Raw genomic sequence first — 27,801 nt, 5'->3', positions numbered from 1 at the left:
ATTACTCTGACATGCGCATTCCGGTCCAGGGGAGTAATTTCCCAACTCTAGGAATTTGTTGTGAAGAAGAAGAAGAAGAAGAAAATAATTGCTACTATTTTGCTCCCGATGCGTGTGCACCATGTCGAGGCGCAAGCAGGCGAAGCCCCAGCACATCCATTCGGACGAGCAGCAAGCCCCGCGCGCAGCAAATGGTAAGGGCGACACAACCGGAGCTCGCGGGTCAGTCGCTAACTTTAATTGATGGGCAAAAGAAATCGACGAGGGAATCGGATCTGCGGGGGAGGGGACGGGGGGTGGGAAGAGAGAAAGAGAGATCGCTTTTGTGCGAGTGGGTCTTTCTCCCAACGTTGCGCGCTGGGGTTGCTGGTTCGCGATCCTTGAGTCCTCCTCCTTTCGGAATCTGGACCACTTTTATCCCACCTTTATTTCTAACGACGGCAGGAACGGATCGGATAATGTGCGTGCTCCTGTTATTATTAATAATAATTTTAATATTCTAGGTTGGGACCCGTCCTTTCTCTTCCCCCCCCCAAAAAAAATCAGTGTTGGACCTGGCTTCTGATCACTTTAGCTTTGGGGAGGATGAACTCTCAATACATATATTTTTATTTAAAAAGACAACAACTCAGGCTTTTGTAGTGTGTGGGACCGGGGGGAAAGTTTCTGTGGTGGTTCCAAGATCTCTTTAGCATCAACACCCCACCCCACCCCATCCCATTGTGTGGGACAATCTTCTCCTTAAATCCCAATGGATGTTGCTGGAAGGTAACTCATTTTCCTCCCTCCCCACACCTCCAGGAAATATTTCTGGGAGGGATGGGGCATAGGCGAGAGCAACACCTTTTGTAATGCAAGGCTGGCTGGCGGGGGGGGGGTTGAATATTTTCCCCCACCCTTCCATCTCTTTCCTTATTTGGATGGGTCTCTTCCTCTCCTCTCCTCTCCTGTGCACCAAAAACTTTGGGACGATCTTGGTGTTGGGGTCGGAGGGAGAGCCAGCGAGAGATCGCAATCACTCGGGACCTTTTGTAGCCTGACCTCCAGCCATCTTTGATTTCCGACTTCCTAAAATAACTCCGGTGAGCTAATATGGTGTGTTGGGGGTGGGGGGTGAGCAAAAGGGAGAGATCTTTTTAACAACCTTCCAGAACTCGTGGGCGCCTCCTCTCTCATTTCTACTTCTTCTAATTCCCCTTTTCCTTCTCTTCTATCGCCGGTGCTTCGTGACTTTTATCCCCTTTTATAGAAAAAAAGAAATTTGCTGGCTTTTACCTCTCCGGATCTCCTTGATCAAGGGAGGGGCTGCGTGTGGATGTTCAGCGCGGAGGAAAGGGGATGTTGGCAGAACTCGCTCGAAGGCGAAGCGGAGGGCTTTAAATTCCTGGGTGGTGCGAGGAGTTGAGACCGGGCTGGGAGTTTTGGGATCCTCGCCGGACGTAGCTGGCTTTACGCGTCCGGGGAAGCTTCATTTCGACTCCCTTTTATTAAATAAAGAACACGAATCCGGGGATGAGTGCAATAAAACATTGAAAGGGGGGGGGTGTTAAGATTGGTTTATCGATGCAAACCCGAACCTTTGCAATTCAAGTGGGGGAACAATCGAGCCTTTCGGGAACAAAATTAGTTTTCACAGTGACTTAGATGAAATTCAATTCCATAACTTGCAGATTTGTTTCAAAGTTGTTGTTCAGGGGCGAATGGAAACATTGGGATGAAATCTTGAAAGTGCATATGTGTCTTTTTTTCTTTTTTTCTGAAAGGTGAGGGGGAACTCCCCCCCATATGGATGGAAATGGTCGATAACAATGTATATTTGCAGGGCGCGGGGGGAGGGGACGGTCCCATTCGCGACCCGCAGGAGGTGTGGGGCTTTTCTCTCGCGGTCCTCCGCCTCTTCTTTCGAGCCCAAATGTCCAATTGTTGAGTCCGGTTAATGGTGATTTAAGAAAACGGCAAGCTGACCAGAAGGCAATAAATCCCATGTTTAATGCATGACTGTTTTTCCTTTGTGCGTGTGCTTAGGATGGAGCGGGGCGGGGCGGCCACTGGAGGTGATGTTTCTTCCGTGTAAATCTCTGCCCGCAGCTGGGGAATCACCTCCGGGGGGCTCCCTTGAAACAAAAGGGTTAATGAATCCCTCGGAGTGGCGCGCTCCGGGTAGGCGGGGCGGGGAAGAAGAAAAAAGGGTTATCGGGGAATTATTACTTGGAGGTGCCCCTCTCCCGCTGCAGGCACCTGGATTGCAAATAATACTTATTTGATCGATGTTTTGCACTTAAAGAAAAAATACTTAACTTTGCAGCAACGAAGCCTTCAGCATTACTGGATTCCGATACTGCAGAGTTCTGTAACTAGGGGAGGAAATAATGGCAGGGCGGAGGAGGAGGAGAAGCCGAAGCCCTGCGTGTCACTAACGCGCGAGTGCGTTATCCGTAGTAAAAACACCACGCTCTTTAACTCGCGCGGAATTGTTTGAAGGTAACTTCTGGCGAGGGCGCGCGGGAGGTTGCGTGGGAGAGTTCGGTTGCTCTCCAGCGCCACCTAGGGGGCTCTGCCGGCGATGCGACGCCGGTATTGGAAAAACGCATTTTCTCTTTACTGTACACAGTATAGGTTCTTTCGATTTTAGTTGGGCGCTCGACCCGCTGAAATGAGATGGACGCATGGCTAACTTTTCGGTCCTATCAGTGGGTGAAACTTAGCTGGTCACAATAATCGCATACGTTTATATTTTCCCCTTGCTGCTATTGATGGTTCTTAGAGGCTAGGTTAAATCTGCACGAGCGACCTGCCTGCTAAAGCTATTTCGGGATGCCTTCCCGGGAACTGAGAATGTGTCAGTCGTGCCCTTGGGGCGAAGGGGAGGCAAGCCTTAGTCTGCTTGGTGCCTGCGTGAGAGATTTTGTCCTCTTTCCCCCCATCCTACGGTATAAAGCAAACTAGCAAGAACTGTGTGGAAGTCGCTCTGTGCTAAGTCGCTTATTCATTTATTTTGTTTCAGCAGAGTAGATATTTGTTGGCCTTTTTTGCTGCCAGTGTGATAGGAGAATTGGAAGGGGATCCCCTCACATGGTCATCTAGTCGAACCCCCTGCAATGCAGGAATCTCAGCTACTTTAAAAGAATGAGGACTTTGATAGTGAAGCTGCTGAGTTCATTGGATGCCTTTGCATGGTGAAACAGGCTGTGGTCCTTTAGGGAATGCTTCAAGTCTTCTGTTGTCCCAAAAAATAAAAACCCAAACCCCCCCCCAAAGTGCCACTTTTCTGGAAAGAAGCAACAAATGTTCTGCAACAAATGTCAGGTATAGAAGAGCTTCTGCCTTGCATGCAGAAGGTCCCAGGTTTGATCCTTGGCATCCACCTAGGGTTGAAAGTCAAGAACCTTGCCTGAAACTTTGAACAGTTGCTGCCAGTCAGTGTGGACAACACTGAGCTAGTGATGTGACAAGTAGAAGGTAGCTTTTTGTGTTCACGCTGCATAAGCGGTCCTCAACTAGAGGCCACTTCTCTAAATGCATTGTAAGTTGCAGAGGGAGAGGGAGAGGGGTTGCTTGATATCAAGTGTAACCTGCCCCTCCTGTATTTAGCTGCAGAACAGCCCTGCGAGGTAGTACAGGCATGGTTTGCCCAAGACCCTCCCACTGAGCTATGTAGCTGAGTAGGAATTTGGATATGTGCGTCCTCATATTTAAACTTGCACTCTCTACATAACATTGCCGGAGGGATGTAGGAGCTTTCTCAAACGAAGGAGAACTCATGCGATGGAGATCTTCACTTTTCTTTCATATTGTGAGATAGAATTTTATTGTCGTGGGAGTTCATTTAATATAATAGAAAAGAGTGTAGCAGAAAGTGTTAGTGGGTGTCTTAAAAACAGTTTCTCTCACTTCCGTGCATGGAATGCGCATTTAAAATCATGGCAAGAACTTGAATATGCCCATATTGTGCACTTTTAAATATGGAAAGAGTAAAATTTGATCAGAAAATTCCTGCAAGGTTTCCTGCATATGCATAGCAGGGAGGCACAATTAAGCCCAAGACTTCTATCTTTGGGCTTTGGGAAAAATAAACCCAGACACAAAAATTGTGAAGCAATCTGAGAACCATCTCAGTGAATGTGTGTGTGTGTGTTTGCAGTTGTGTGGGGTGGGGTTGGGAATGTTGCTGCTAACCTAGTGATCAATTAGCAGGTCAAAAAAATAGCAGGTGGGTCACTTGAGAACAATAATTGCATACTGAAAATTAGCATTCCCCCCTTGCATTTTAGCTGCCCATTGTGTTTGATAACAGCCACAAGGCCAAATTCTTTTTTTTAATGCTGTGTAGAATGTAGAACTTTTTCTAATACTTGGGAAAATTCCAGACCTGCAACTTGTGCAGTTTTTACTAAAAAAGAAGTGAGTGAAACATGGTCGTTCCTTGCTATGGCAGGAATAATTCATTAGACATATGAACTGAATATCAAGAAATTCAACAAGAAATAAGTTTTGTTTTTTAAAAAAAGGACCAACTTGCATAAATGGAAAGGATTAAGCAAAATGACAAAATGAGCTCTCTTTAAACTTGCGTTGATGATCGAAGTAGTGTTTATAGGAGCGTCTTGAGTTTATTTTTGATGTGATAAACTTGAGAGAGTCCCAACTAAGATTTCCCCTCTGTGTTCTTTGCCCTGGAGAGATGAAATCATTTTAAAAGAAGCAATAGGAGAATAGCTGATTGGCAGAGTTGCTGGAGGCGCAAAGCATGGGGTGCTGTGCATGCTGCCTTGTTCTTCATTTTCTTCCCCATCTCTCCCCCCCCCCCGAAAAAAAATGCCAGTGGAACACTATATTGGTTGTAGTGATCAGGCCTTTTCTGCGAAACCCGGCAGCTTGTGACGTTTTTGACAGAGCTGCTGCTCTAACCTTTGCCTCCTCCTGCCTGCTGTGGGTGGTAAGTTGATGTCAAGCTTACAATTAGGACTCTCATGCAATTGACCTTGGCAGCGGGGTTTTCGGCTGTTTAGCTTCGCCTTAAACACTGCGCTAGTGTTAAGTGTGGTTTGGAGCTGCCTTGTTTATAGTTGAGGGGTCTTGCTGGTGGAAGTAATTGAGTGCGGAAGAAGTGTTCCTTGGCTAAGGTAGAAGCAAGATTTTGTTCTCGCCCTCTTCCCTTTCTCTTCTGGGCACTGAGCTGTCATCTGTGGGAGGTGGGGTGTCTCTGTGTGCCCCTTCAATACTGGGAGGGGGCATCATTGGTAGTGGTGGAGGGGGCAGAAATTCAGTACAGCTGTTTATTTCTCATTGATCTTTAAATGCAAACCTGAGCTAGATCGTAAAATAAAAATAACCTCTTTATGGCTCTTGCAATATTTTGCATAGGCAGATGTAGTGCTATTTAGCAAAATGCTTTGGGCAAGAATGCGGAATTGGCCAATAATACTGGGATGGGCAAAGTATTTCTGGTTTGTGCATAGATAACACATCAGTTGTGATTCTCTTTTTGTGAAATGCCACCCCTTTTGTTCTGTTTTTTTTAAAAGGTCGTTCACTCTGACTATGAAAGCATACAGGTGTATTTAATATGAGCCAACAAAAAAAATTAACCCATTTCTGCAGAACAAAGCTATCTTCACTATAATAAATGCCTTTCTCTGGCCTCCTTTTTAATCTCCATGTTAATAGCATTGGAACAGATGTCCAGTTAAGGCTTTCATTTTAAGCCCAGCAGGTAACTAAGGACACTTCTTAAAAGAAGCTTGTCAGCAATCAGTAGCCTTAAAAAAAATTTTTTAATCCCATTTAAAGTTACTTCACATGGTAATGTGAAGTTAAAAATAGATAAACATAAATTACCCCTGGACAGTGGATAATATAGAATCCTATTTCAAGGTTGTGTAATAGAGAGTATGTGCCATTGAAATCTCTGGGTTTTTTTTATTATTATCAGTAAACATATTTGGAATCGCACCTGACAACTCTTTGTGTTTTCAGAACAAAACTGCATTTAATTTGTTGCTGTTGTTACAGTTCGAACACAAAAAGGTTCTCCGTGGGACCACCTGCGTAACTGAGTAGTATTGACCTAACTCTAATAATATCTGTGCTGTTGTCTTCAGTCATGCTTGGAATATTGGGAATGTTTTACAGCAGGGGTAGGCAACCTAAGGCCCAGGGGCCGGATGTGGCCCAATCGCCTTCTCAATCCAGCCTGTGGATGGTCCAGGAATCAGCGTGTTTTTAAATGATTAGAATGTGTCCTTTTATTTAAAATGCATCTCTGGGTTATTTGTGAGGCCTGCCTGGAGTTTTTACATGAGTAGAATGTGTGCTTTTATCTAAAAATGCATCTCTGGGTTATTTGTGGGGCATAGGAATTCTTTTATTTTTATTTTCAAAATATAGTCCAGCCCACTACATGGTCTGAGGGACGGTGGGCCAGCCCAAGGCTGAAAAAGTTTGCTGACCCCTGTTTTACAGCAATCCAACCCCCCCCCCAAATCCTCAGATCCCTGTTATATTAGTGGAACACATGCTGAAATGTCCAACTAAAGAAATTATTCAGAACGGTTGCCAATGGTGGTACTGGCAATGATCTGAATGAGCAGGATAAGTGTAAACTTTAATAGACTTCAACATTAGTCCAATCAAGATTAACAAAACCTTTTAGAAAAGAATTTTGGAACGGGAGGATTCTCAAAACTGCCCAGTAAAGAATCTGCATGCATTGGCCATGATGGACCTCTGACTTTATGTATAGGGGGAGTGAGTATTTTTGAGGGTGCAGACCCTACTCACTGCCATTTCCAATAAGCACTGAGTAATTGACTATATGGAGAGGGAGGGAGAAAGGGAAGAAGTCTTAAGTGTGTGTACAAATGATTTAGGACACAGCCAGCCAAACTGAAGGATTTTGAAGAGGAAATATTTCCTACTGAAATAAATGACTCCCAATCATGATCCAGCCAAAAATAAGCGCTATCTCTGCTTTACGATAAGGTGGCATCTATGGGAACTGCTGTTTATAACTCAGTGGGCAAATTTGAAAGGCAAGGTGTGTTAGTGTATGTTTTGAATCTAATCTGTATGCAGAGGTATGGTCAGGGAAATACTTTGAAGCATGAGAAATCTTCATCACTAATTTGATCATTGTAGTAGAATTTAAATGAGATTATCAACTCCACAGACATGGGCTTAATTGTGAGGTCTGAATTATTGCATCAGCCCTTATTTTAACATGATCACATCAACACGTTAGGAGTTACTTTCCATCCATTGTACTCTGAATAATCTAAATGTGCAATCCTGTTCTGGAGGTTTGGCAGATGTAGGACTTTAGGATTTTGTGGAAGCTTCATCATGCCAGAAGAATGCCACATGACACCGCTATTTTGATGGAGAACACCAGCAGAACAGCTAAAATGAGTTAGTGTACCGTAATTGGGTGGGACTTTGGTGACACAAGGCACGAGCACACTTACACCGGATCCTAGCCCTCCTGACTCCAGTTGAAGGTGCAACTTTACGCCTGTGGCATCGGAGCAGACACAATGTGGCATCTTTCATGGGTTGGGTAAGGGTGATGCTCAAGGCATGTCTCCATCATCACTGAGTTTGCTGGCTTCCTCCATTTGTGGGCATGTGGCCATTGGTTGTCTCTGGAAGTGTTTCCAGGGTCAATGGCCGCATGCCTAGTGTTTTCTCCTTGGGTGACCCCTGAATGATTGTTGTTAGCAGAGTCTTCCGGGTCACTATTTTTGTATTTTATACAGCCAACTTAATTCATTCCAGGGGTCCATACTTGCCCTGAAAAGTCCGTATCTGGAGGTGCTGCTTCGGTGCACGTGCAAAGTGCACAGAGCGCTCATGCACGTATACACTTCCGGGTTTGCTGCGTCCGTAACTTGAAATCACATTACCCAAAGGTAACGTAACCCAACGTACCACTGTACTTGTGTTTTTCTTCCTCTCTGGCTGAACATGCACTAGAGGCTGTTTTGCCAACAAAGCAGTGCCTTAATGCAAGTACAGTAGTACCTCGGTTTAAGAACAGTCCTTTTTACGAATGATTCGGTTTACAAACTCCGCAAAACCGGAAGTAGTGTTCCGGTTAGCAAACTTTACCTCTGTCTAAGAATGGAATCCAAAAGGTGGAAGGGCAGTGGTGGTGGGAGGCCTCAATAGGAAAAGCACGCCTCAGTTTAAGAACGGTTTCAGTTTAAGAACGGACTTCCAGAATGGATTAAGTTCATAATCCGAGATACCACTGTACAGAGTTGTTTCATAAATTTCCCTGCTGGGAGTACTGCATTCCAGGTCTTCGTTTGGAGAGAGAAAAACAGAACCTGATCTTCTTCAAGCACTGGATATGGGATTAAAAAGTCTTAGTCTGCGGCATAGATATAAATGCGTGTTTAGCTATAAACTCCCAAATTAGTGGTGGGGATGGGCCTAGCATGTGTTTAAGCACCTGCTCTTCAGTCTGGTGACAAATCAGCCAAACTACACAACTTCCAAAGTGCAGGTAGCGTTTAGTGGCCTGGGTTTTTTGGCCACCAAGAATGGTGGTAGGCTATTGTGATCTGTGGACTTGTGAGAAGTGGTCTCCAGCTGCTCTAAGATACCCTTTCTTTGCAGAGAAGTAAGACCTCTCTCAAGCCAACAGCTTTGCTGAACAGTTGCAAAGGTGAAGGGGGAGAAAAGGGTCATAGGTCAGTGGTGGAGCGGCTGGAGGTCCCAGGAACAGTGGGAGTATGCTATGGCTATGTCCTCCTTCTGGGCTTCCAAAATGTCTGTTTAGCCACCATGGGAAATAGGATGCTCGCTGAAAGATACGCCTTGACAGGCTTCCAGGTCTTATGATCGCTTATGTTTCAGGAGCAGATCTGAGAATTGAAAAGTAACTCTGAAAGTGGTGTCAAATTTGCATGGGGGAATGTGCATGCCAGATCTTCCCTTCTCATCAACTTTTGTCCATTGAACTGGATTTTTAAAATTTAAAACCAGTGCAGCATAAGCTGTGATTCAAAAAGTCAATAGTATTTGATCTGGGGAAAGTGGCTGTACTTTGCGCATTATGACCTAGTTGGGCCAAGCTCCAAAGCGTGGTTGGCCGCAGTTGGTCCGCACTGGCCAGAAGCTCTCCATCCCTGGATGTCTGCACTTGTGGTGACATTTTCCTTTTAAAAAAGCAACCAAATGTTTGCAAAACTTTATATTCTGCTATTTTCTCAAGTATGAGCTCTAGTAAGAAATTTATTATTGAAGGAAGATCTTCAGAAATGTATTACTGAAGGAAGATCTCTGGTCCCAGATATTCCTCTGCGGGTGTTTAGTGGTTGTAGTTCAAAGAAATGTTTTTCAAAAACTGCTTTTTCCACAACTGTTTGGGAACCCGTGTGTGTGTGTGTGTGAATGCATGAACTTCCTGTTGAACATTTTCCACCTCATTTTCCATTATATATCGTATTGCTATAAATGATTTAATTCCTGCACATACTTTTGAAGACAGTGAATGTGCTTTAGGCAACATGTTTGTGATGGTGAACCCACCTTTAAGTTGTTTTTGCCTTCAGTGTTTAAAATAGTGCATCCATTTTAAACAAACAAAAAAACCCACCTCTGGTTTTTGCTTGCTGTTCCTCATAAATTTGTGATGTTGACTACTGCTGTGGAGTGATATTTCAAAACTTAAATAATATCTGCAAAGCAAGCTTATTTAGACTTTGCTTGGCTGGCTTCCTGGCTACTATTTAGGGAAATATGCTGTTTTCTGAGACTTCTGCCTTGTGTCACCCTTGACTAGATGTTGACTTGGGACCCCAGCAAAACACCCAAGTCAATATATTTTGTTATTGAGTGAAGAGTAAACATTTGGGAAAGCAAGTGAAGAAATTGGTGATGTCATTAGAGGAAAGGAAGAGGGTATAAGGGAGGGGACTTTACCTCATAGGAATTTGCTTTTAAGGGAGAGGTGGGTGGATGGGTGGTCACACAGCTAAGGTAAGAATGAAGTCAACTGTGATCTGGACAGGGAGGTTGAAGCCAGTGTGACATAGTGGTTAGAAACTTGAACTAGGGCTGAGGCGACCTGAGTTCAAATCCCTACTATGCTATGAGCGTCATGGCGTGACCTTAGACAGTCATTCTCTCTTCCCAACATTACTTTACAAAGTGGTTGTGGTGACTCATTCTGGAGGGGAGGACGCCACCCTGCACTGTCCAGGGGCAGGATAGAAATGGAGTGAATGTGAATGGATAAATTTCTCTTGCTAGGGGAATAATGTGCAGGTGCTGTTAGGTTTGCATGCATATGCCGTTATAACTGTGTGGAAAGAACAGAGTTGCTATCTTTGTGGGTGACTGGGCTTTGGGGGGGGGGATGCATTTTTCTGCACACTACTAGGCCGGGGAGCTGCATTGCAAAATTCAGAGGAGAATGAACTTCAAAGGATAGCTCTGTTTTGGTTCTTGGGTTGCTTTGGAAAGTGCAAAGTGGATAGTGCAAACTGCTTGCCTTCAAATGCAGATTGAATCTAATTTCTCCCCACCCCTAGCTGAGAGTGAGTACATAATACATCTTAAACAGGATGAAAAGTGCTTATTCCTTTCAGCTCACTAGGGTGGGGTGAGGGGAAGGAATTGTTCTCCTCCCCTCATGCTGGTGGGCATTAAAAAAAATATTCAGACTCTTTACTTCCAAAAACTCCAGTTGTCTTGTCATATTCCGATGCTGTGCAAAGGTTTCAAATTAGCCCTATGCATAAGGACCTAATGATTTTAACTTTTAATGCAGGAAATCCATTGCAAGAGCCCCTTTCAGCCATTCTCTGTGTATTAATTGAATGTTGTATTGAAGAAGAAATGCTGTGTCCACAGCAGCAATTTCTGCTTCAACTCTGCATGTGTTTCTTGAGAAAGACCTGAACCTGAGCCCCTGAACCTTGCAATAAACATCTGGGATAAACATCTGCCCTCCTCCAGTCTTTCCCCTCCACAATGGAGTGACATTTTTTTTTGTAATTTCAGGGAGTTTACAAAATCTCCTCCTTTCTGTTAATGGTGTAAACACCCGGGATCTCCACATGGGGGAGCATCTACAAGAAAAACTAATGAGGAAATTTGCTGTATAATTCCATCATGTTACTTTTAAAAAAAAGTTGGTATGGTGCTTCTTTCCCAGGTGAAACTCGGGAAATTAGAATATCGTCGAAAAGTGCATTTATTTCAGTAATGCAACTTATTGTTTTTTCTTTTTCCTTTTAATTTTTACAAATGCTTTCTTTTGGAAATTCCACAGTGATAAAACAAATAGTTACAATAATACAAAAATAAACATCGCTATTACATTTGATTAATTACATTCCATTTATAATTGACCCACCTAACGACAAATAATTACAATTACAACAATTACAATAAAGGCTTGACATATCTTGCTTTGCATGTCATGCATCTATCTCATATATTGGTTACTGAAATAAATGCACTTTTCGATGATATTCTAATTTCCCGAGTTTCTCCTGTATAAGGTGGCACAAAGATGAGGCATCTCATTCTTGCACTTGCGGTTAGATGTGAATGTCCAACTTTGCTGTGTTTGTGGGTGCATTTGACTCCTTCAGGGATAAGTGTGCTCTCCTGATGTACGTTGTTCCTGTTCAGAGAGCTTTTACAGGAATCAAATCTTTACGGGATCAGGATGTAGCCCAAATAGCGTCCAAACCCATGCAGATAGGAAGCCTGCAAGGCATGAGTTAAATAAAGCCACACTGGCATTGGTGGATTGCGTGGGGCGGGGGCTCAGTGGTGGTAGCTGATGGGACTAATCAGGTGTCAGGCACAAAGGTGAACAGTGGGTAGAGCCAATGACTGGTGGAGCCAACTAATTCTACTTTTGCCCCCACCCACCTAGAATCATAGAGTTTGAGGGACATTGCGAGTCATCTATAATATTATTTATACCCCACCCATCTGGCTGGGCGGCTTCCAACAAAATATTAAAATACAATAGTCTGTTAAACATTAAAAGCTTTTCCCTAAACAGGGCTGCCTTCAGATGTCTTCTAAATGCAGGACTCTCTTGCCCAACGTGGGGCTCAAACTCATTACCCCGAGATCAAGAGTCTCATGCTCTACTGACTGAGCTATCGCAGCAGAGTGGGGAGGAGGCTGACAAGGTTGTAAATAAGAAGGCAGGCAAGTGAGAACTGGCTGAGATTGATGGGGCAGCGCCCCATTCACCTGAGCGAACCAGCCTCCACTGATGGGGGGGTATGTGTGTGTTGCTGTCGGGGCACTTTGAGCTGCCTCATACTTTGAGCTGACCCTGTATTGCACACCTGGACTTCTTTAGCCTACCTGTTCTGTTCTTGTAGTCCTTTGAATCTAGTATTGGAAGGCCATTTGCATGTATAGTGTACTCGGTCATTGCATAGCTAATAAGAAATGCTTTAAACTGGGGTGGTAGGGAGCTTAGCACCCATATTGCTTTGACACGTGGCAGGAATGGGAACTGGATTTGGGTAAAAGGGATAGAAAATCCTCCTTGATTGCACCTTGCATTTCCAATGAGCAAATGTCTTGGTCTACTAGCCATATTTTCCCTGCGGAGAACATCTGATTGTGCATTTGTTCCTGTAAAAGAACCTTGCTCTGAGACCCCTTCTCTCCCCTCTCTCTTTCTGGTGTCTCTTTCTAGGGAGTCCACAAGACGTCCCAGGTGACAGGGGGGGCGAAATGAGTTCCAAAAGGTGCCGGACGGAGGAGACCAACATCTGCGAGAAATGCTGTGCAGAGTTCTTTGAGCTTTCCGAATTCCTCGAGCATAAGACAAATTGCACTAAGACGCCACCTGTCCTAATCATGAATGACGGCGAGGTGACGGTGCCCCTGGAAGACTTCCCTGACAGCTCCTCGGGGAGTTTCCCCAGCAATCAGGTGGACGGTCAGACTGCCAAGGAGAGCCCTGCCAAGAGTCGCTCTGCTTCTGCGGACAAGAGAGGAGAGAAGGTCGGCGCTGAACCGGAGGGAGGGATGTATCTCAAATCGGAGCCCCCTGTCGTTCCTGCGGCTCATGAGTTGAGCTATATGCCCAAACCTAAAGTACCAAACACTAACGTGACTTTGCAGTCCATACGTGGCACTAAAGTGGCTGTCAACCAATGTACCTCGGAGACTCTGTCTCCATCCGTGGCTGGCCTCAACGCCATCCCGATGATCCTTGAGCAGCTCGTGTGTCTACAGCAGCAGCAGCTTCAACAGATCCAGCTGACGGAGCAAATCCGGATCCAGATTGCCATGATGGCCTCCCACACCCTGCACCCTTCAATAGCTGCTGCCGACCCACTCAAAGCTTTGGGAGCCCACATGTCCCAACAACTGTCAGCTGCTGTGGCATTAATCGGACAGAAAGCTGGGAACCAAAGCCTATCCCTGGAATCCTTGAAGCAAGGCAAACTACCTCATTCAAGTGCTGGCATGCCGGCCGCTGTCTCTATGGCTGGCGGGCTCACGCCAGCAGCCATCTCCTTGAAGCCCGATGCAATCAGAGGCCTGTCGGGCGCCATCTCCCGCTTCCCAAACCCTTTGCTACCTCAATCGTCCAGCTCGGTCATCTTCCAAAACCCGCTTTCGGCCATTTCCCCAGCAGCGGTTGACCCCTCAAAGAAGGCGAAAGGGAAGCTGCCCAACCTCAACATGCCCGAAATCAAACCAAGCTTGGAAGAGCCTTCCTCCTTCTTCAAACACAAGTGCAAGTTCTGTGGCAAAGTCTTTGGCAACGACAGCGCCCTGCAGATCCACCTCCGTTCGCACACGGGCGAAAGGCCCTACAAGTGCAACATCTGTGGCAATCGCTTTACGACCAAAGGCAACCTTAAAGTGCATTTCCAGCGGCATAAGGACAAATATCCCCAAATCAAAATGAATCCTTACCCGGTACCAGAACACCTGGACAACATACCCACCAGCAGCGGCATACCCTATGGGATGTCTGTCCCGCTGGATGAATCAAACCTTATTGTGGACACCAAGCCCATCTTGACTGCACTGCCTACCTCTGTAGGGGCCAGCTTACCTCCACACTCTTCCAACTTGGCAAGCAGCAAGGATTCTTTTGCCGGTGTGCTTCTGAGTGACATGCAGCCCAGGCCTTCTCCGGAAAGCGAAGGGGGGTCTTCATCGGGTACGGCGAGTCACGAGTCGGGAGTCGAGCAGAACAGGAGTTCCCCGCAGGCCGGCTGCAGCGCAGGTGTGTTTCATGTGGGCAGAGCTGGTGAGCAAGGCTCCGAAACGACCAAGCTTCAGCAGCTGGTGGAGAACATTGACAAATCCGCGTCGGACCCCAACGAGTGCCTGATCTGCCACCGAGTCCTCAGCTGCCAGAGCTCCCTCAAGATGCATTACCGCACTCACACGGGCGAGCGGCCCTTCAAGTGCAAGATCTGTGGCCGCGCCTTCTCTACCAAGGGCAACCTCAAGACGCATTATGGAGTGCACCGCGCAAATACCCCCTTGAAGATGCAGCACTCCTGCCCCATCTGCCAGAAGAAGTTTACAAATGCCGTGGTGCTGCAGCAACACATCCGGATGCACATGGGCGGGCAAATCCCCAATAGCCCAGTCCCAGAAAACACGCGGGACAACACTGAGGTGGAGGCTACCGTAGCTGAGAACAACGGAGACCCGTGTTGCCAGGAGGATAGTGTGGAAGCCATGGAGACAGAAGGAGATCTGGAGTTGCGGGATGGCCCAAGCCACTCTTCCAAGCCACTTGCCCCATGTGGTACTCCAGGCGAGCCTACGAGTTCTGTTTTCTCCAGCATTTCAGCCCTGGAAAGCCAGATGAAGATGGTGAACTCCACCTTGTCCTTGCAGCGCCAGAGCAGCCAGAAATGCAGCGATAATGGCTCAGGAGAGAGCGATGGTATGACCAATGACTCTTCCTCGGTAATGGGTGATGCAGACTATCAGAATGGCAGCCGAAGTCCCGCTGCCTCTGATTCAACTTCTTTCCCAGCATTGTCTCCGGCCAACAGTCAAGCAGAGAGCCCCACATCCAAGTCTCCAGACTTTAACATCCAAGAGGATAGTGCAGCGGGAAGTAAGGCTGAGGGTCCCGAAACCCACCCCATGGGTCCTGAAATCCGTCCCATGGAAAGGGATAGTGCTTTGGATCTAACTTATGGCAGTATTGGTCGAAAGATTATCAAAGAGGAACCTGGGTTGCTCTTCCCAAATGGAGAATATGGTGAGTCTCCCTTTCTTTCTTTCTTTCTCTTTCAAAAGTCCCCATTACAGTTACTGTTACATCTATTGGGGGGAGGGTGTTTCGGCTTCACAGCTTGCTGACTGTGCCTGGCTAGCCAGTCTCTTGGACCAGGTAAGAGGAAGTGGTAGCATTCCAGATGTTGGTGGACTACATTTCCCATCAGCCCTGACCACTGGCTGTGTTGGCCGGGGCTGATGGGAGTTGGATTCCGGCCATGTCTGGTGGGCCAGAGGTTCTCCAACATTGTGCTACAGAAAGGGAGCACCCACCTTGGGAGACTCCCAAGTTGGAGAAATGCTACAGCCTTCTACAGCTGTTCTCTTTGTGGAATTGGTATTGGTCTTTCTCTGGATCTAAAGCTAAGCAACATGACGGGAGGCTTAAGAACAACCCCATGTCCTCTTCTCATCAGATGAGCAAAGTAGAAGTCAGGTAACCACCGCCTCTGTTTCTTTGTCAGGCTCCTGCTTCCTCACCATCTGCCTGCCCAGGTTGTCCCAAATTCCCAATGTCTGTAAAGCTTCAAACCTACATGTAATCAAAAAGACACACACATCTAATGACACAACCCAAGATACGTACACTAGTTTCCTTGAGACAGGAGCGGTTGGGTGGTTTATTTTCTTTTTCTCCCTTTAAAGAGTGCTAGGGATACATGAAGGTGTCTGACTGAAGAGCCGCAGTACTCTCATTGATGGGAGAAAGGAAATGTTTGGTTTCTTCTTTCTGCCGGAGCCCCAGTTGCTTAAAATGGCTTGACCCTATGGCTAAAGCAATGGCTTAAGAAGTAATGTGAAACTTCTGTGTTGCCTGCCCTACCCCCTCAGGAAGTGCATATTTCATAGAATCATAGCATTGTAGAGTTGGAAGGGACCCAAGGGTCATCTAGTCCAACCCCCTTCAATGCAGGAATCTCAACTAAAGCATCCATGACAGGTGACCATCCAACCTCTGCTTCATACGCCCACAAGCCTTCATACGCCTTCAGGTGTCTTTCTCTTTGCACAAGTAACCTTTTCAATTAAAATTGTCTCATAATTTTCTGTTGAATTGGTTGTTGTTGTTAATTCACGAAGCTTCAAATTAATTTCTCATTCATTTGGGAGGAAATGTAAGATAAATTTTCAGCACAGCACAAGATCATCATATATACAGATGATCTTGGTGGCTGCTGTTATTGGTTGTTGAATCTTCTCTTACTTGAGATGCTTCCAATCGAGGATGATCCCTGTGTTATATCTTAACAGTGAAACGTTGAGCTGCCACCAAGTCACTGGCCTGCGGCTGGAATTTGTGCCATGCAGATAACCTAGGAATGATTTCCTTCGCTGTTGTTGCCCCTCCCTCCCTCCCTCCACCAGGGCCAGCAGCAGCATGGAAAGTTCCCCATAAAGCAGCCATGTGGAATTAATCTTCCTGTGTATGTGAAGAAGTGTGCATGCACACGAAAGCTCATACCAAAATAAAAACTTAGTTGGTCTTTAAGGTGCTACTGAAGGAATTTTTTTATTTTGCTTCGACTCAAACCAACACGGCTACCTACCTGTAACTAATCTTCCTGTGTTACTGGTGCTGTGTGGGAGTGCTGCAAAGGCAATAATATCAAAGAGCCATACCACATTGACAGCCAAATGAAGCTAAAAGCTGGAAGATTGAAGGCAGGCAAAAGCAATGACTTCTTTGCACAGTTGAATTCCCTTCCACAAGAGGTAGTGGTGACCACCAATTTGGATGGCTTTCAAATAGGATTAGATGAATTGATGGAGGAAGGCCATCTCCTGTCTCCATTGCTGGGAATCTCAGTAGGGCAGGCTATGTTAGTGCTCACTTCCTGTTTGCAGGTTTGCCATGGGCACCTGGTTGGGCCACTGCAAGAGCAGGCTACTGAACTAGATGATTCTTCGATCTGATCTAGCAGTTGCCTCTTCTATGTCTTTTCAGAAGCACTGTAAAACCATCTCCATTTTGGGTGGGTCTAAAAGAGTTGGGAGTTAGTGCCTAATACAACAAAGCTATTAGAACATCAAACTTTTGACATGCGTTTTCTTTTCATCAATTTTTTTTATAGCATTGAAAAGTACTGCAAACATAGAAAAAGACGTCAAAACCTGTGCTTAGTGAATACGCATTTAATATTTTAGCAAAATTTGTATGACACTTAATTGTCAATAAAGTCTCCTTTGTTACCCACCCAAAAAGAGGAGGGTCTCCTCTCCCCCGCAAGTCTGGAGACAGGCATCCATTTTAAAGGATGACATTTGGCATTGGGCAAGCAGATTTGCCCTGCCTTTCCTGCACCCCTGAAGCCCACATGCTCCTCATGATCTGCTCCAGAAGGTCCCCTACTCCTCCAGAGCAGATTTTGGGGTCCCTGCAGAGCTTCAGGGTAGGGAAGAAGTCCATCTAGTCCAAGCTCCTGTGACCAACTGGATGGATGCAGAGGGGAAGCTCGCAAGCAGGACCTGAACCCCAAATGCTTTATTTCCTCCTGAAGTTTCCAGCATCTGATACTGCAGGCTCCCTCTCAACAGTGGGGACAAAACATAACCATCAGGGTTAGTTGTCTCTGACAGCTTTATCCAGCATTAATTTTTCTAAGCTGCTTTTAAGTCATCCAAGTTGGTGGTCATCACTGCCTCTAGTGGGAGAGAGTTCCATAGTCTAATAATAATAATAATTTATTATTTATACCCTGCCCATCTGGCTAGGTTTCCCCAGGCACTCTGGGCAGCTTCCAACAGAAAAATAAAATAATCGATTAAACTTTAAAAAGCCTCCCTAAACAGAGCTGCCTTCAGATGCCTTCTAAAAATCTGGTAGCTGTTTTTCTCTTTGACATCTGATGGGAGGGCGTTTCACAGGGCGGGCGCCACCACCGAGAAGGCCCTCTGCCTGATTCCCTGCAACTTGGCTTCTCTCAATGAGGGAACCACCAGAAGGCCCTTGGTACTGGCCCTCAGTGTCCGGGCAGAACAATGGGGGTGGAGACGCTCCTTCAGGGACTCTTAACTTTGTGCGGTGAGAATACAGTGGTGCCTCGCTAGACGAAATTAATTCGTTCCACGGGTCTTTTCTTATAGCGAAAAATTTTGTCTAGCGAATCCCATAGGAATGCATTGAATTTTTTTTTGCCCACAGGAACGCATTAATTGAATTTCAATGCATTCCTATGGGAAACCGCGATTCGCTAGACAATTTTTTCGTAAAACACATTTGTCTAGCGAGACAACCTCCGCTCGAAAAATCCTTTCGTTAAGCGGAAATTTCGTTAAGCAGGGCATTCGTTAAGCGAGGTGCCACTGTAAGTCTCTTCACTTGTCTGTCCTGAATCTGAGTCCCATGGCATGAGTGGAAGTCTGTTTGGCTGGTGGACAGACCCTAGAATTCTAGCCAAAGAGAGGTTTTCAGGTACACATCATTATTTTTTTGTCCTGCTCTGATGAAAAAAGACACTCTGCAGAATGCATATACCGACTGCAACCAGCTATCCTATTTACAAATGACCTTCCGCTTTTGTGCATCTGTCTCCAACCTAAGCATATGATCATATGGTGATTTGTTTGCATTTGCTCGTCGCATTCAAGTTACCAATGCGTTCTCTTGTCCCTCTTTGGAAATTATTCTGCAGGTCGAAACAGTATCCACGCTGCTTTTGTCAGAGCGCCGTCAGGTCTTATAAAAATGGAAGTCCCTAGCGATCGCGCCATCAGCGCGGCCCATTTTATTGGCCCCCATGTGTTGTCGTCCTCTGGGCCTCCTCTGCTGGTGCCGCCCCCTCGCCGGACTGCGAAGCAGCATATCTGCACTACGTGTGGCAAGAACTTCTCTTCGGCAAGCGCCCTCCAGATTCACGAGCGGACTCACACGGGCGAAAAGCCCTTTGCCTGCACCATCTGCGGAAGGGCTTTCACCACGAAAGGGAACCTCAAGGTGAGCCAAGGAGGGAAAGCACCAATTTGTATTCAGCTGCAGAAGGTTTTAAGTATTGATCCCTCGCTTTTCTTTCTCCAACCCAAACGGGACTGCTAGTGGTTGCTGTGGGAAAGCCAGAACAGCAGCAAACTTCTGAAGCTGAAACTGGTACTGTGGTCAAATGTGTCACTTGTCTCCCTCTTCCTGGGACCTTCCAAATGTTCTTGAGCTAAAACTCTCTTCATCCCTGACCCACTGGCCTTGCTGGCTGGGTCTGAGGGGAGTTCTAGTTCAGCAACATCTAGAAAACTACAGGTTCCTCTGCCAACATGGGTCCCTCTGTTGGGGTGGGGAGATGGGCCCACCATCAGCAAGTCCACATGCGGCAATTGTGGCAACTTAGTTGTGTGGCAATTTATAGTCAATTGTGGATGTTCCTGCTACATTAGTTATCAGTTGTTATTTTAATGGTGCACTTCAATTAATTTGTGATTGATTGAAGTAATCAGATTAATTTAATTTAATTGTGGTTTACCTTGCTGTAAACTACCTTAATACCGGTATATCCAAAACATGGGCAGTATAAAAATGGCTTTAAATTAATTAAATAAATGTTCCGCAAAACGTATGCAAAAGCATGCCTATAGCTGTAGACACAAGTGTTCTATGAGATCTACATGTTCCCGTCTACAGAAAGGAGCGTTTCTCAAAGGGTGTGTCATGCCACACAGATATGGCAGGGGAGGGTGGAAAGTGTGGGAAGATGTAAGGCAATCAAAGAAACATTTAGACATTTCGGTATAGGATAGGATAGTATAAAAAACTATTATTTGCAGAATGTGGATAGATGTCTTTTCAAAATAAGAGCGAGAGCATTGGCTATTCTACTGCTCCTCACAGCATATTGTTGTGAACAGGGATTTTCAAATCTGGCAAATGTGAGAGATCAGAAAATAAGAAAGGCTTCTTTGCGCTGACGAGGAGATGAGAGTTTGTTTGTCTCAAATTAGACCTGATATAAATGAGATTACCCAGCAAAAAGCAATCTCACACCTCTCTTTTAGATTGTATACATACCTAAGGTAAATATGTAAGAGGCTTGTTTAGAATTATATTTCAGGAATGATTCATGTTGTTCTGCAGCTGCATTATTATATACTTTCTGGGTGTCCCATGATCATAATCTAAAGTAGCTGTGTTCTCTGTTATAAATCAAGCACTTCTAGGATTTGTTTCTTTTTGTTTTCCAACATATTTCTTAACAATAAAGAATCTAGTGTGTTGCGCAAGCAAATTTTTATTCTGAAAGTGTGGCCCAGAGGAAAAAAGTTTTGAGAACCACTAACTTAAAGAGTCTCTAAGCAACTTACAGAAATGTTAAGAGCATAAAGCACAACATAAAAAAGGACAGTGCATTACAATTAAAGCCATACAACAGTCCATAGAACTGTCCATAGACCCATTAAAGCAGGCATCCCCAAACTGTGGCCCTTCAGATGTTTTGGCCTACAACTTCCATGATCCCTAGCTAACAGGACCAGTGGTTGGGGAAGATGGGAACTGTAGTCCAAAACATCTGGCGGGCCGAAGTTTGGGGGTGCCTGCAGTAAAGCAACAGCAAAGATTTCAGCAGCAAAAGCGGATCAATAAACAGCTAAATCATCATAATCCATCAAATGCCTGGGAGAAACATTTTTACCTGGCTCTGAAAATATGTTAATGGTGGGCTCAGGTGGACTTTGTGTGAATACCTTTGCAATCCTTTTAAATGCATTGAGTGAGTCAGAGCAGAGCCAGTTGCTGCAGCCCCTCTTCTTTCCATGTCATGAGTTTAACTTTGACATAGAGGACACATTAAAAGGGCTTGTCTTTGTGTTGTAAAATGCCTCTTGGAGAGCTTCCTAAAGCCCATAAGAGTCTACAGTGGTGCCTCGCTAGACGAATTTAATTCATTCCACGGGTCTTTTCTTATAACAAAAAATTCGTCTAGCGAATCCCATAGGAATGCATTGAATGTTTTTTTATTATTTTTTTGAAACCGCGATTCACTAGACGAATTTTTCGTGAAACGAATTCGTCTAGCGAGGCAACCTCCAGTAGAAAAAACCTTTCGTTAAGCGGAAATTTCATTAAGCAGGGCATTCGTTAAGTGAGGCACCACTGTAACTTCATTGATGTTCAGAAGGTTCCTGCTGTTGTACCTCTTGCTGGGAAAGACCAGCACTGAGAATGTACTGTGTTTGTGGGGGTAGGGAATTTCCTCTTGCCATCTGTCCCCTTCCCTTTTTAATCGCTTGCCTCTTTAATCTCTTGCATCTGTGTAGCATCGTCATTCCAGGGAGCACAGGGCAAAGTGCTTGGGGTTATTGCACTTTTCACTATTAACACACCCGTGAAAGTAGGTTGAGCGAGTGGTGGACTTTGCCCAAGTGATAGTTCTATGGCTGTGGTTTGAAACTCTTTCACAATGTAAGTGCTTTACCCATAGCTCCCATTTGCTTCTTGCCAATGGATTGGTTAGAAGTGGAAACATCATTTTGATATTTCCCCCTCTCTTCACCCTCCTTTTCTGTCTCTGTTAAGGTTCACGTTGGAACTCACATGTGGAACAACTCTGCCAGGCGTGGAAGAAGACTGTCCATCGACAACCCCATGGCTCTGCTCGGAAACGATCCCAAGAAGGTATCGGAGATGTTTCCCAAGGAGGTTGTTCCTGCCTCGGTCAGCCTCGATCCCTCAGCATGGAACCAGTACACTGCGGTCCTCAGCAACGGCTTAGCCATGAAAGCCAACGAGATCTCTGTGATCCAGAGTGGCGGTATACCTTCTATTCCAACCACAATTGGGGGAGGTCCGGCAATCAACATAGCAATGAATTCCGCCACAGTCTCCAAGATGGATGGTTCCCAGTCTACGACTGGTTCAGAGATAGAGAAGCCCAGCAGCACCGCCACAGACACTGTGCCAAAACGCCAATTCCCTCACTTTATGGAGGAAAACAAAATTGCTGTCAATTGAAATCCAAGCAGAATGGATTTTTTTAAAGGAATCACTATAGAAACATATATATATATTATATTTTTAAGAGATTACACCTCAAGTATCCTTATTTTCCTATCAATGTGCAAATGAGTCTATGGTTGTCTTTGAAAAGAGTTGCCCAGAGTACAATCATGCCGGGTTTTGTTTTGTTTTGTTTTTTGGGGGGGAGAGTCTATTTAGGGCTCTCCTCTTTTCTTTTCCTTTTTTGGAAAGATGCGGGTCTTGCAAAATAGTTCTTACATGGATGACTTTAATGTGTAAAACGTTGCCCGTTTTACAATGTGAAAATCCAAAACTGATGAACATATGTACCTCTTTTTGTTTCGTTATTATGGCTTAGAAATCAGTTGCGGCTTCGAGAAGAGTAGGGTCAAATCAGTTGGCCATCCAGAGGGGGACACAGGGAGTTTGGCACTCCTGGAATTCACGACTGATATGTGGAAAGTAATTATGCGGGTAAATATCCAAGAATGTCACCCTTTTAGGATAGTACCTTTTGTGTGCGTGTGTGGTTTGTTTTTAAATGTGGTTTTTGAATGTAATATTACTATAATGCCTACTGGACATGCAGATCCCACTTTACTCAGAAGAATATGTTGTTGGATATGAAAATGCATTTTTAAACTGGCACTGTCTGTTTAATCCACGATAAACCTTAAATACCTTGTACTGATGACTGCTGCTTATTTAAAAACTACATGAACGCATGCACACCGTCAAGATAACTGTGCCAAAATCCTGATATTGCATTGCATTGCTGTTCCACACCCACTGCCCCTCCCAAATATGCCACATTGCAGGGAGGAAGTTGGGAGAGATTCGTCGAACGAGCAGGAGGGTAAAAGCTTTGTATATACTGTCGAAAGGGAATTTGGATCCTTTTGGGGGGGGGCTGAGTTTGGATTTGGAATGTTCTGCTAGGAATCTCAGGTGACTGCATTTTGGAAACAGTTCATGTAGCATGAGGAAACCTTCCCCCTGTTCATGCATATTTGATTTTCTTAGGAAATGTCTGTATCAAGATTCTGTATTTAAAATGAAGTAGGGGGGGGGGTGAGGCTGGACTTCCTGTATTCTTGTGGTGCATTTGGAGTTTGTGCAGGAGAAATCTAGGCTTGCTTGCAAGGGGTGGGCAGGTTCCTTCTTTTTGACTTTGTGTATCTTGTATTTTTTTGGAGGGGAAAACAACAACCCCCCCCCCCCCGCCGCCGCCAAAAAGCCCCTGATGGCATTTGTGTTTGTATGAAGGTTACTGGGATGGCCCTGTGGATTCTAAGTTATCTACCTCATTATTATTATTATATTATTATGTTGTTGTTCTTTTTGTAGTGCTGAGTGTCTATTTTTCTATCAAATAACCACTGTATTAAACTTGAGATCCAAGCAGAGGCTGCTGTGCACTATTTGAACCAAAATATGATATGCTGGTAAGAATGTCTGATGATGTCATGGTGTGTGAGAGAGGTTTGTTTGTTTGTTTGTTTGTTTGGGGGCTTCCCCCCCAAGCCCCTCCCCTCCTGGCTTCTGCATAATCTCTCTTTGTGGATGTGAAGCTACATTGGAAAATAGAGCTTAGCATTCGGTATTAAAATGACTTGGAATAAGCATATGACTTCTCCCCCACCCCGAATTCAAGGGTCCAGCTGTGCTCATGTGGAAGGCTCATGAAACAATGTGGATTCAGTAGTAGTAGTAATAATAATAATGAAAAAATACACTTTACTTGCACCATGTTGTTGCACCTGAACTATATTGTGTGTGTTTCTCCTCTCAGTTTTTGTTGTTGTTGCTTGGGATCAGTTTTTTGCCAAGTTGTGCCTTTCCTGCTGGACTTCGTAAAGAACACAACCCTGTTTACACTGTAAAATGGATCTTGTTACATTGAACATGCCAAAGGTTCATCCCAATCATCAAATGTCTCTTCTGTGTTGCGAATGTATGGACTTTTAAGGAAATACTGTGTAGCTTTTTAAAAAAAGAAAAAAAACTTATCTACTGAAATGTTTCTGTTGATGTTACGAAAATAAATTTGGGATGACTTTTTCACACTTGATGCATCTAACTTTCATTTTTGTGGCGTTTCTACAGCTCTTTCAGTGTACAAGGTGCTTGATAACCAATGCTCAATGTATTTATGCTTTAAACAAAAAGAAAATCTGCACACAGGCTATTCAAATTCTGGGAATTGTATAAATTCTGCCAAATGGGGTGGTTCCCCCCCCCCCTTTCAAGAGTTTGCAGTACAGTTGTACCTTGGATCCCAAACGCCTTGCAAGTTGAACGTTTTGGATCCCGAACGCTGCAAACCTGGAAGTGAGTGTTCGGGTTTGCGAATGTTCTCTGGAACATCCTCCGCAGCTTCCATTGCTTTCAATTGGCTGCAGGAGCTTCCTGTAGCCAATCGGAAGCTGCACCTTGGTTTCTGAATGTTCTGGAAGTCTAATGGACTTCCGGAACGGATTCCATTTGACTTCCAAGGTACCACTGTAAATCCCATTGGTAGTGTCCTAGTGCCCCTCGGAAATACCTTTCAGATGAGTACCAATGGTACTTTCCAGCTTTGCTAGTTGGGGAAGAAGCAAAGTTACTGGAGTGCTACACTGAACCAGGTGTGGAAAATATGTGGCCCTCCAGTTATTGCTGGGCTCAAACTCACAGCAGCCACAGTCAGCATGGTCAATCGCAAAGGATGATAGGAGGTGCCACAGGTTAGCTGCCCCTGCCCTTAACCATTGAAAATCTTATTGAACTCCCAGTATAGGAAGATTTCAAGAATCAAGAACAGGGGTCCCCAAACTAAGGTCCGGGGGCCAGATGCAGCCCATGCAAGCCAATTGTGCGGCCCCCAACGACCCCCGCCGCCCTCTCTTATCGGTGCGCTGCGGTGCAGTTGCCCATCTCTGGGTCGATGCGGTGCCAGAAATAAGCATGTGCGTGTGGGGGGGCTGGAGGGCGGGGGAATGCGCTCCCATACACACATGCACAAGCTATTTCTGGTGCCACGCCGACCCAGAAGTGCACTGGAAATGACGTCTGCGTATGCGCAGAAGCCATTTCCGGCGCCGCAAGTGGGCGTGCATATGGGAGCATGTTCCCCCACCCTCCAGTCCGCTGCGCGATTGGCGCTGGAGGAACCGGCCTGAAGCCGGGTAAGTTTGGGGACCCCTGATCAAGAACCTGAAAATGGACAGCATTCTGCTTTTCTGATCTGAGGGATGCTCAGGCAATGCACCTGAATAAGGCTACTGCAACCTGAAACTGTCAAAGAGCAAAATCGCACTATTCCAAATGGGAGTTAACTCTCTATGAGGATTCAGGTAGGTAGCTGTGTTGGTCTGACGCAGTCGAGATATATAAATATAATTGTCCAGTAGCACCTTAGAGAACCAACCAAGTTTGTTCTTGGTATAAGCTTTCATAAGCACACTTCTTCAGATACACTGAAACAAGTCACCAGTGGGAGGGTGGGGTGGGGGTTTTCTCAGGAGGGTAGTAGGAGATGGGCGATTGACTCAATGGGTATGGTAAATGAGGAAAAACACAATCTTATAAGGCTTAATGAGCACAGCAGCTCGTCCCCAGTAGGTCTTGCCCCATGAATCAGTTGCAGAGACTGAAAGTCTCTGCTTCCCCACAGCCATCTTAAGTCACCTCATTTCCAAGCAATTGGGAGACTGCCCCTGTGTGCAGCCTGCCACTGCTACATCCCTTTCAGCCCTCTTCTGGTTCAGGGAAACAAAGGGGGAGGGAAACTGGTCACAGCAGGAGGGGGAGACACCTGTGGCTCTCCACCAGCCAAACTCCTATCTGCCTCCTGGCCTCTCTCCTTCCACTTGCCTGCTTCAGTTTCTGCCTCTGATTCTGGACTTCTCTGCCACAGACTCTCTCGTCCACCCCCACCCCTGCTCACTAAACCTTGCTACCTCTTCTCCCTCTGACAAACTCACCATCCTCCCACCACCACTCCCCAGGCTCTGAGATTTCTTCTCTTGATGGTTCCCCATCTGGTTCTTCCCACCATTCCTCTGTGTCCAACCAATCCATGACACCAACCCAGGAAACGCTTAGGCTGCACCTAACTTTGGAATAAAAGAATTGTAGATGACTCAAAACAGGTACAGTGGTGCCTCACAAGACGAATTTAATTCGTTTTGCGAAAAAAATGTATTGCGAATCCCATAGGAATGCATTGGAAAAAAAATTTGCCCATAGGAACGCATTTATTGAATTTCAATGCATTCCTATGGGAAACCGTGATTCGCTAGATGAATTTTTCACAAAACGAATTCGTCTTGCGAGGCAACCTCCAATCGCAAAACCCATTCGTCTAGCGAAAAATTCGTCTAGCAGGGCATTCGTCTAGCGAGGTACCACTGTAATCTAGTCTAAACTCCTGCAATTCTTCTTGGGGGGGAGGGAATCTTAGCAGGGTGGCAGGCCCTTTGTTGGTTATGGGGCCCTAGCAAACACCCAACTTGGTCATCACCTGAATCTAGCTCTGTTTTTACACCTTTGTTTTAGCAAAGGTACACCTGCATTTACTGAAGGCATGAGGTGGGGAGGAATAGGGCCCTGGGAGGCTGAGTCAGTAGGCATGATTCTGACATGCAGAATAGGTGCATCTGTGAAGTGCAGAGCATATGTTCCTTTTGCCGCCGCCTTTTATACAGAAATATGTTACTTGTTTACAGCACCAAAGTAGAAATAAAAATGCTACACTTAGCCAAACTCTGGAGAAAACTGCTACTCTGTGCCTTAGCAAACCTCTCTCGTTTTTACTATTTATGAACTGATCCTCCCAAACCCTTCTAGGCTATATACATAACATATATTTTGAAGCGCAAGGAACACACAGATGCAACAGTAGAAAGATACCAAATGGCCTCACTGCAGAAGCTACGTGGCAGCAGGAATTTATTGTAGTTTCCGTTTGCAAGTGCTGATGGATTTACGAAGGGCTTCATTAAATGTATGTTTAAAGGATATCTGCTATCGCCCACTTGTCTAAGCGGGCGAGAGAAGAGTGGGGGGAAATCAAAGCCATCCCAGCAGTTCAGAGATACAGGTGTTAACAGCTTATTATAGTCTGGTAGTGATTAACTGGCCAATTAATTCCAGTGGCCTTGTTGGTGCTCAAACACAGAGAAGATTTAGGGCAAATATACCGTTGCCGTACCTCTAATAATTTCAGTTTTGACATCCAAGATCACAATCGTTTCCGTTGCAGAAGCACTTCTGTTTTGAGATGTTTTTATTTTGGTGAGGTTTTTGTCCATTAAACCAAAAGAAGAGCACGCCCTTGCCTCTGTTCACAGCTGTTCTTTTATTGTCTCTCCTTAGAAAGTGAATATAATGGGTTGAGGGCATTTATGACTGGGATCTGAATGCAGTTCATGGAACAGTCTTCTAAAGGAGGCTAAAGGCCCCTTAAGCATTCAAGCTCCCATGTTGCTAGGAACAGAGGAAGCTGCCTTGTACAGAGTCATAGAATCATAGAATTGTAGAGCTGGAAGGTACACCCAAGGGCCATCTAGTCTATGGTTACCAGACATCCCCGTTTCCCGAGGGCAGTCCCCGGATTTACAAATCTATCC

General features: G+C 45.3%; 1 protein-coding gene and 1 long non-coding RNA gene across 4 annotated transcripts; one reads left to right on the top strand and one right to left on the bottom strand.

The window, feature by feature from the left end:
* SALL4 (spalt like transcription factor 4) lies at window positions 1–22,329 on the top strand. 3 transcript variants are annotated; one of them, XM_035123266.3, is made up of 4 exons: window positions 1–194; window positions 12,683–15,232; window positions 18,882–19,183; window positions 21,749–22,329. In XM_035123266.3, the coding sequence occupies exons 1-4, from the start codon at window positions 122–124 to the stop codon at window positions 22,181–22,183; spliced, it is 3,360 nt and encodes a 1,119-aa protein (XP_034979157.3). In that variant the 5' UTR covers window positions 1–121; the 3' UTR covers window positions 22,184–22,329. The 3 variants fall into 3 exon arrangements, with proteins under 3 accessions (XP_034979157.3, XP_088530785.1, XP_088530786.1); XM_088674659.1 differs by lacking the exon at window positions 1–194 and adding an exon at window positions 956–1,082; XM_088674660.1 differs by lacking the exon at window positions 1–194 and adding an exon at window positions 4,798–4,936.
* Window positions 20,451–27,542, bottom strand: LOC148685155 (uncharacterized). The gene is made up of 2 exons (XR_015951168.1): window positions 27,384–27,542; window positions 20,451–22,149 (listed from the first exon to the last, which is right to left on the bottom strand). It is a non-coding gene; the product is annotated as an uncharacterized LOC148685155 (long non-coding RNA).
* Window positions 27,543–27,801: the final 259 nt, after the last annotated feature.

This window comes from Zootoca vivipara, chromosome 7 (genome assembly GCF_965207765.1).
Source record: "Zootoca vivipara chromosome 7, rZooViv2.hap1.1, whole genome shotgun sequence".
In the NCBI taxonomy this organism is placed as follows: domain Eukaryota; kingdom Metazoa; phylum Chordata; class Lepidosauria; order Squamata; family Lacertidae; genus Zootoca; species Zootoca vivipara.
This window is presented reverse-complemented; position numbering and strand designations above follow the sequence as displayed.

Bases quoted from the DNA above. Each gene is read 5' to 3' on its own strand.
- SALL4 (XM_035123266.3), top strand. From the start codon at position 122: ATGTCGAGGCGCAAGCAGGCGAAGCCCCAGCACATCCATTCGGACGAG. The intron at 195-12,682 runs GTAAGGGCGACA...GTCTCTTTCTAG, and splicing joins AGCCCCGCGCGCAGCAAATG to GGAGTCCACAAGACGTCCCA. The intron at 15,233-18,881 runs GTGAGTCTCCCT...ATTATTCTGCAG, and splicing joins CTTCCCAAATGGAGAATATG to GTCGAAACAGTATCCACGCT.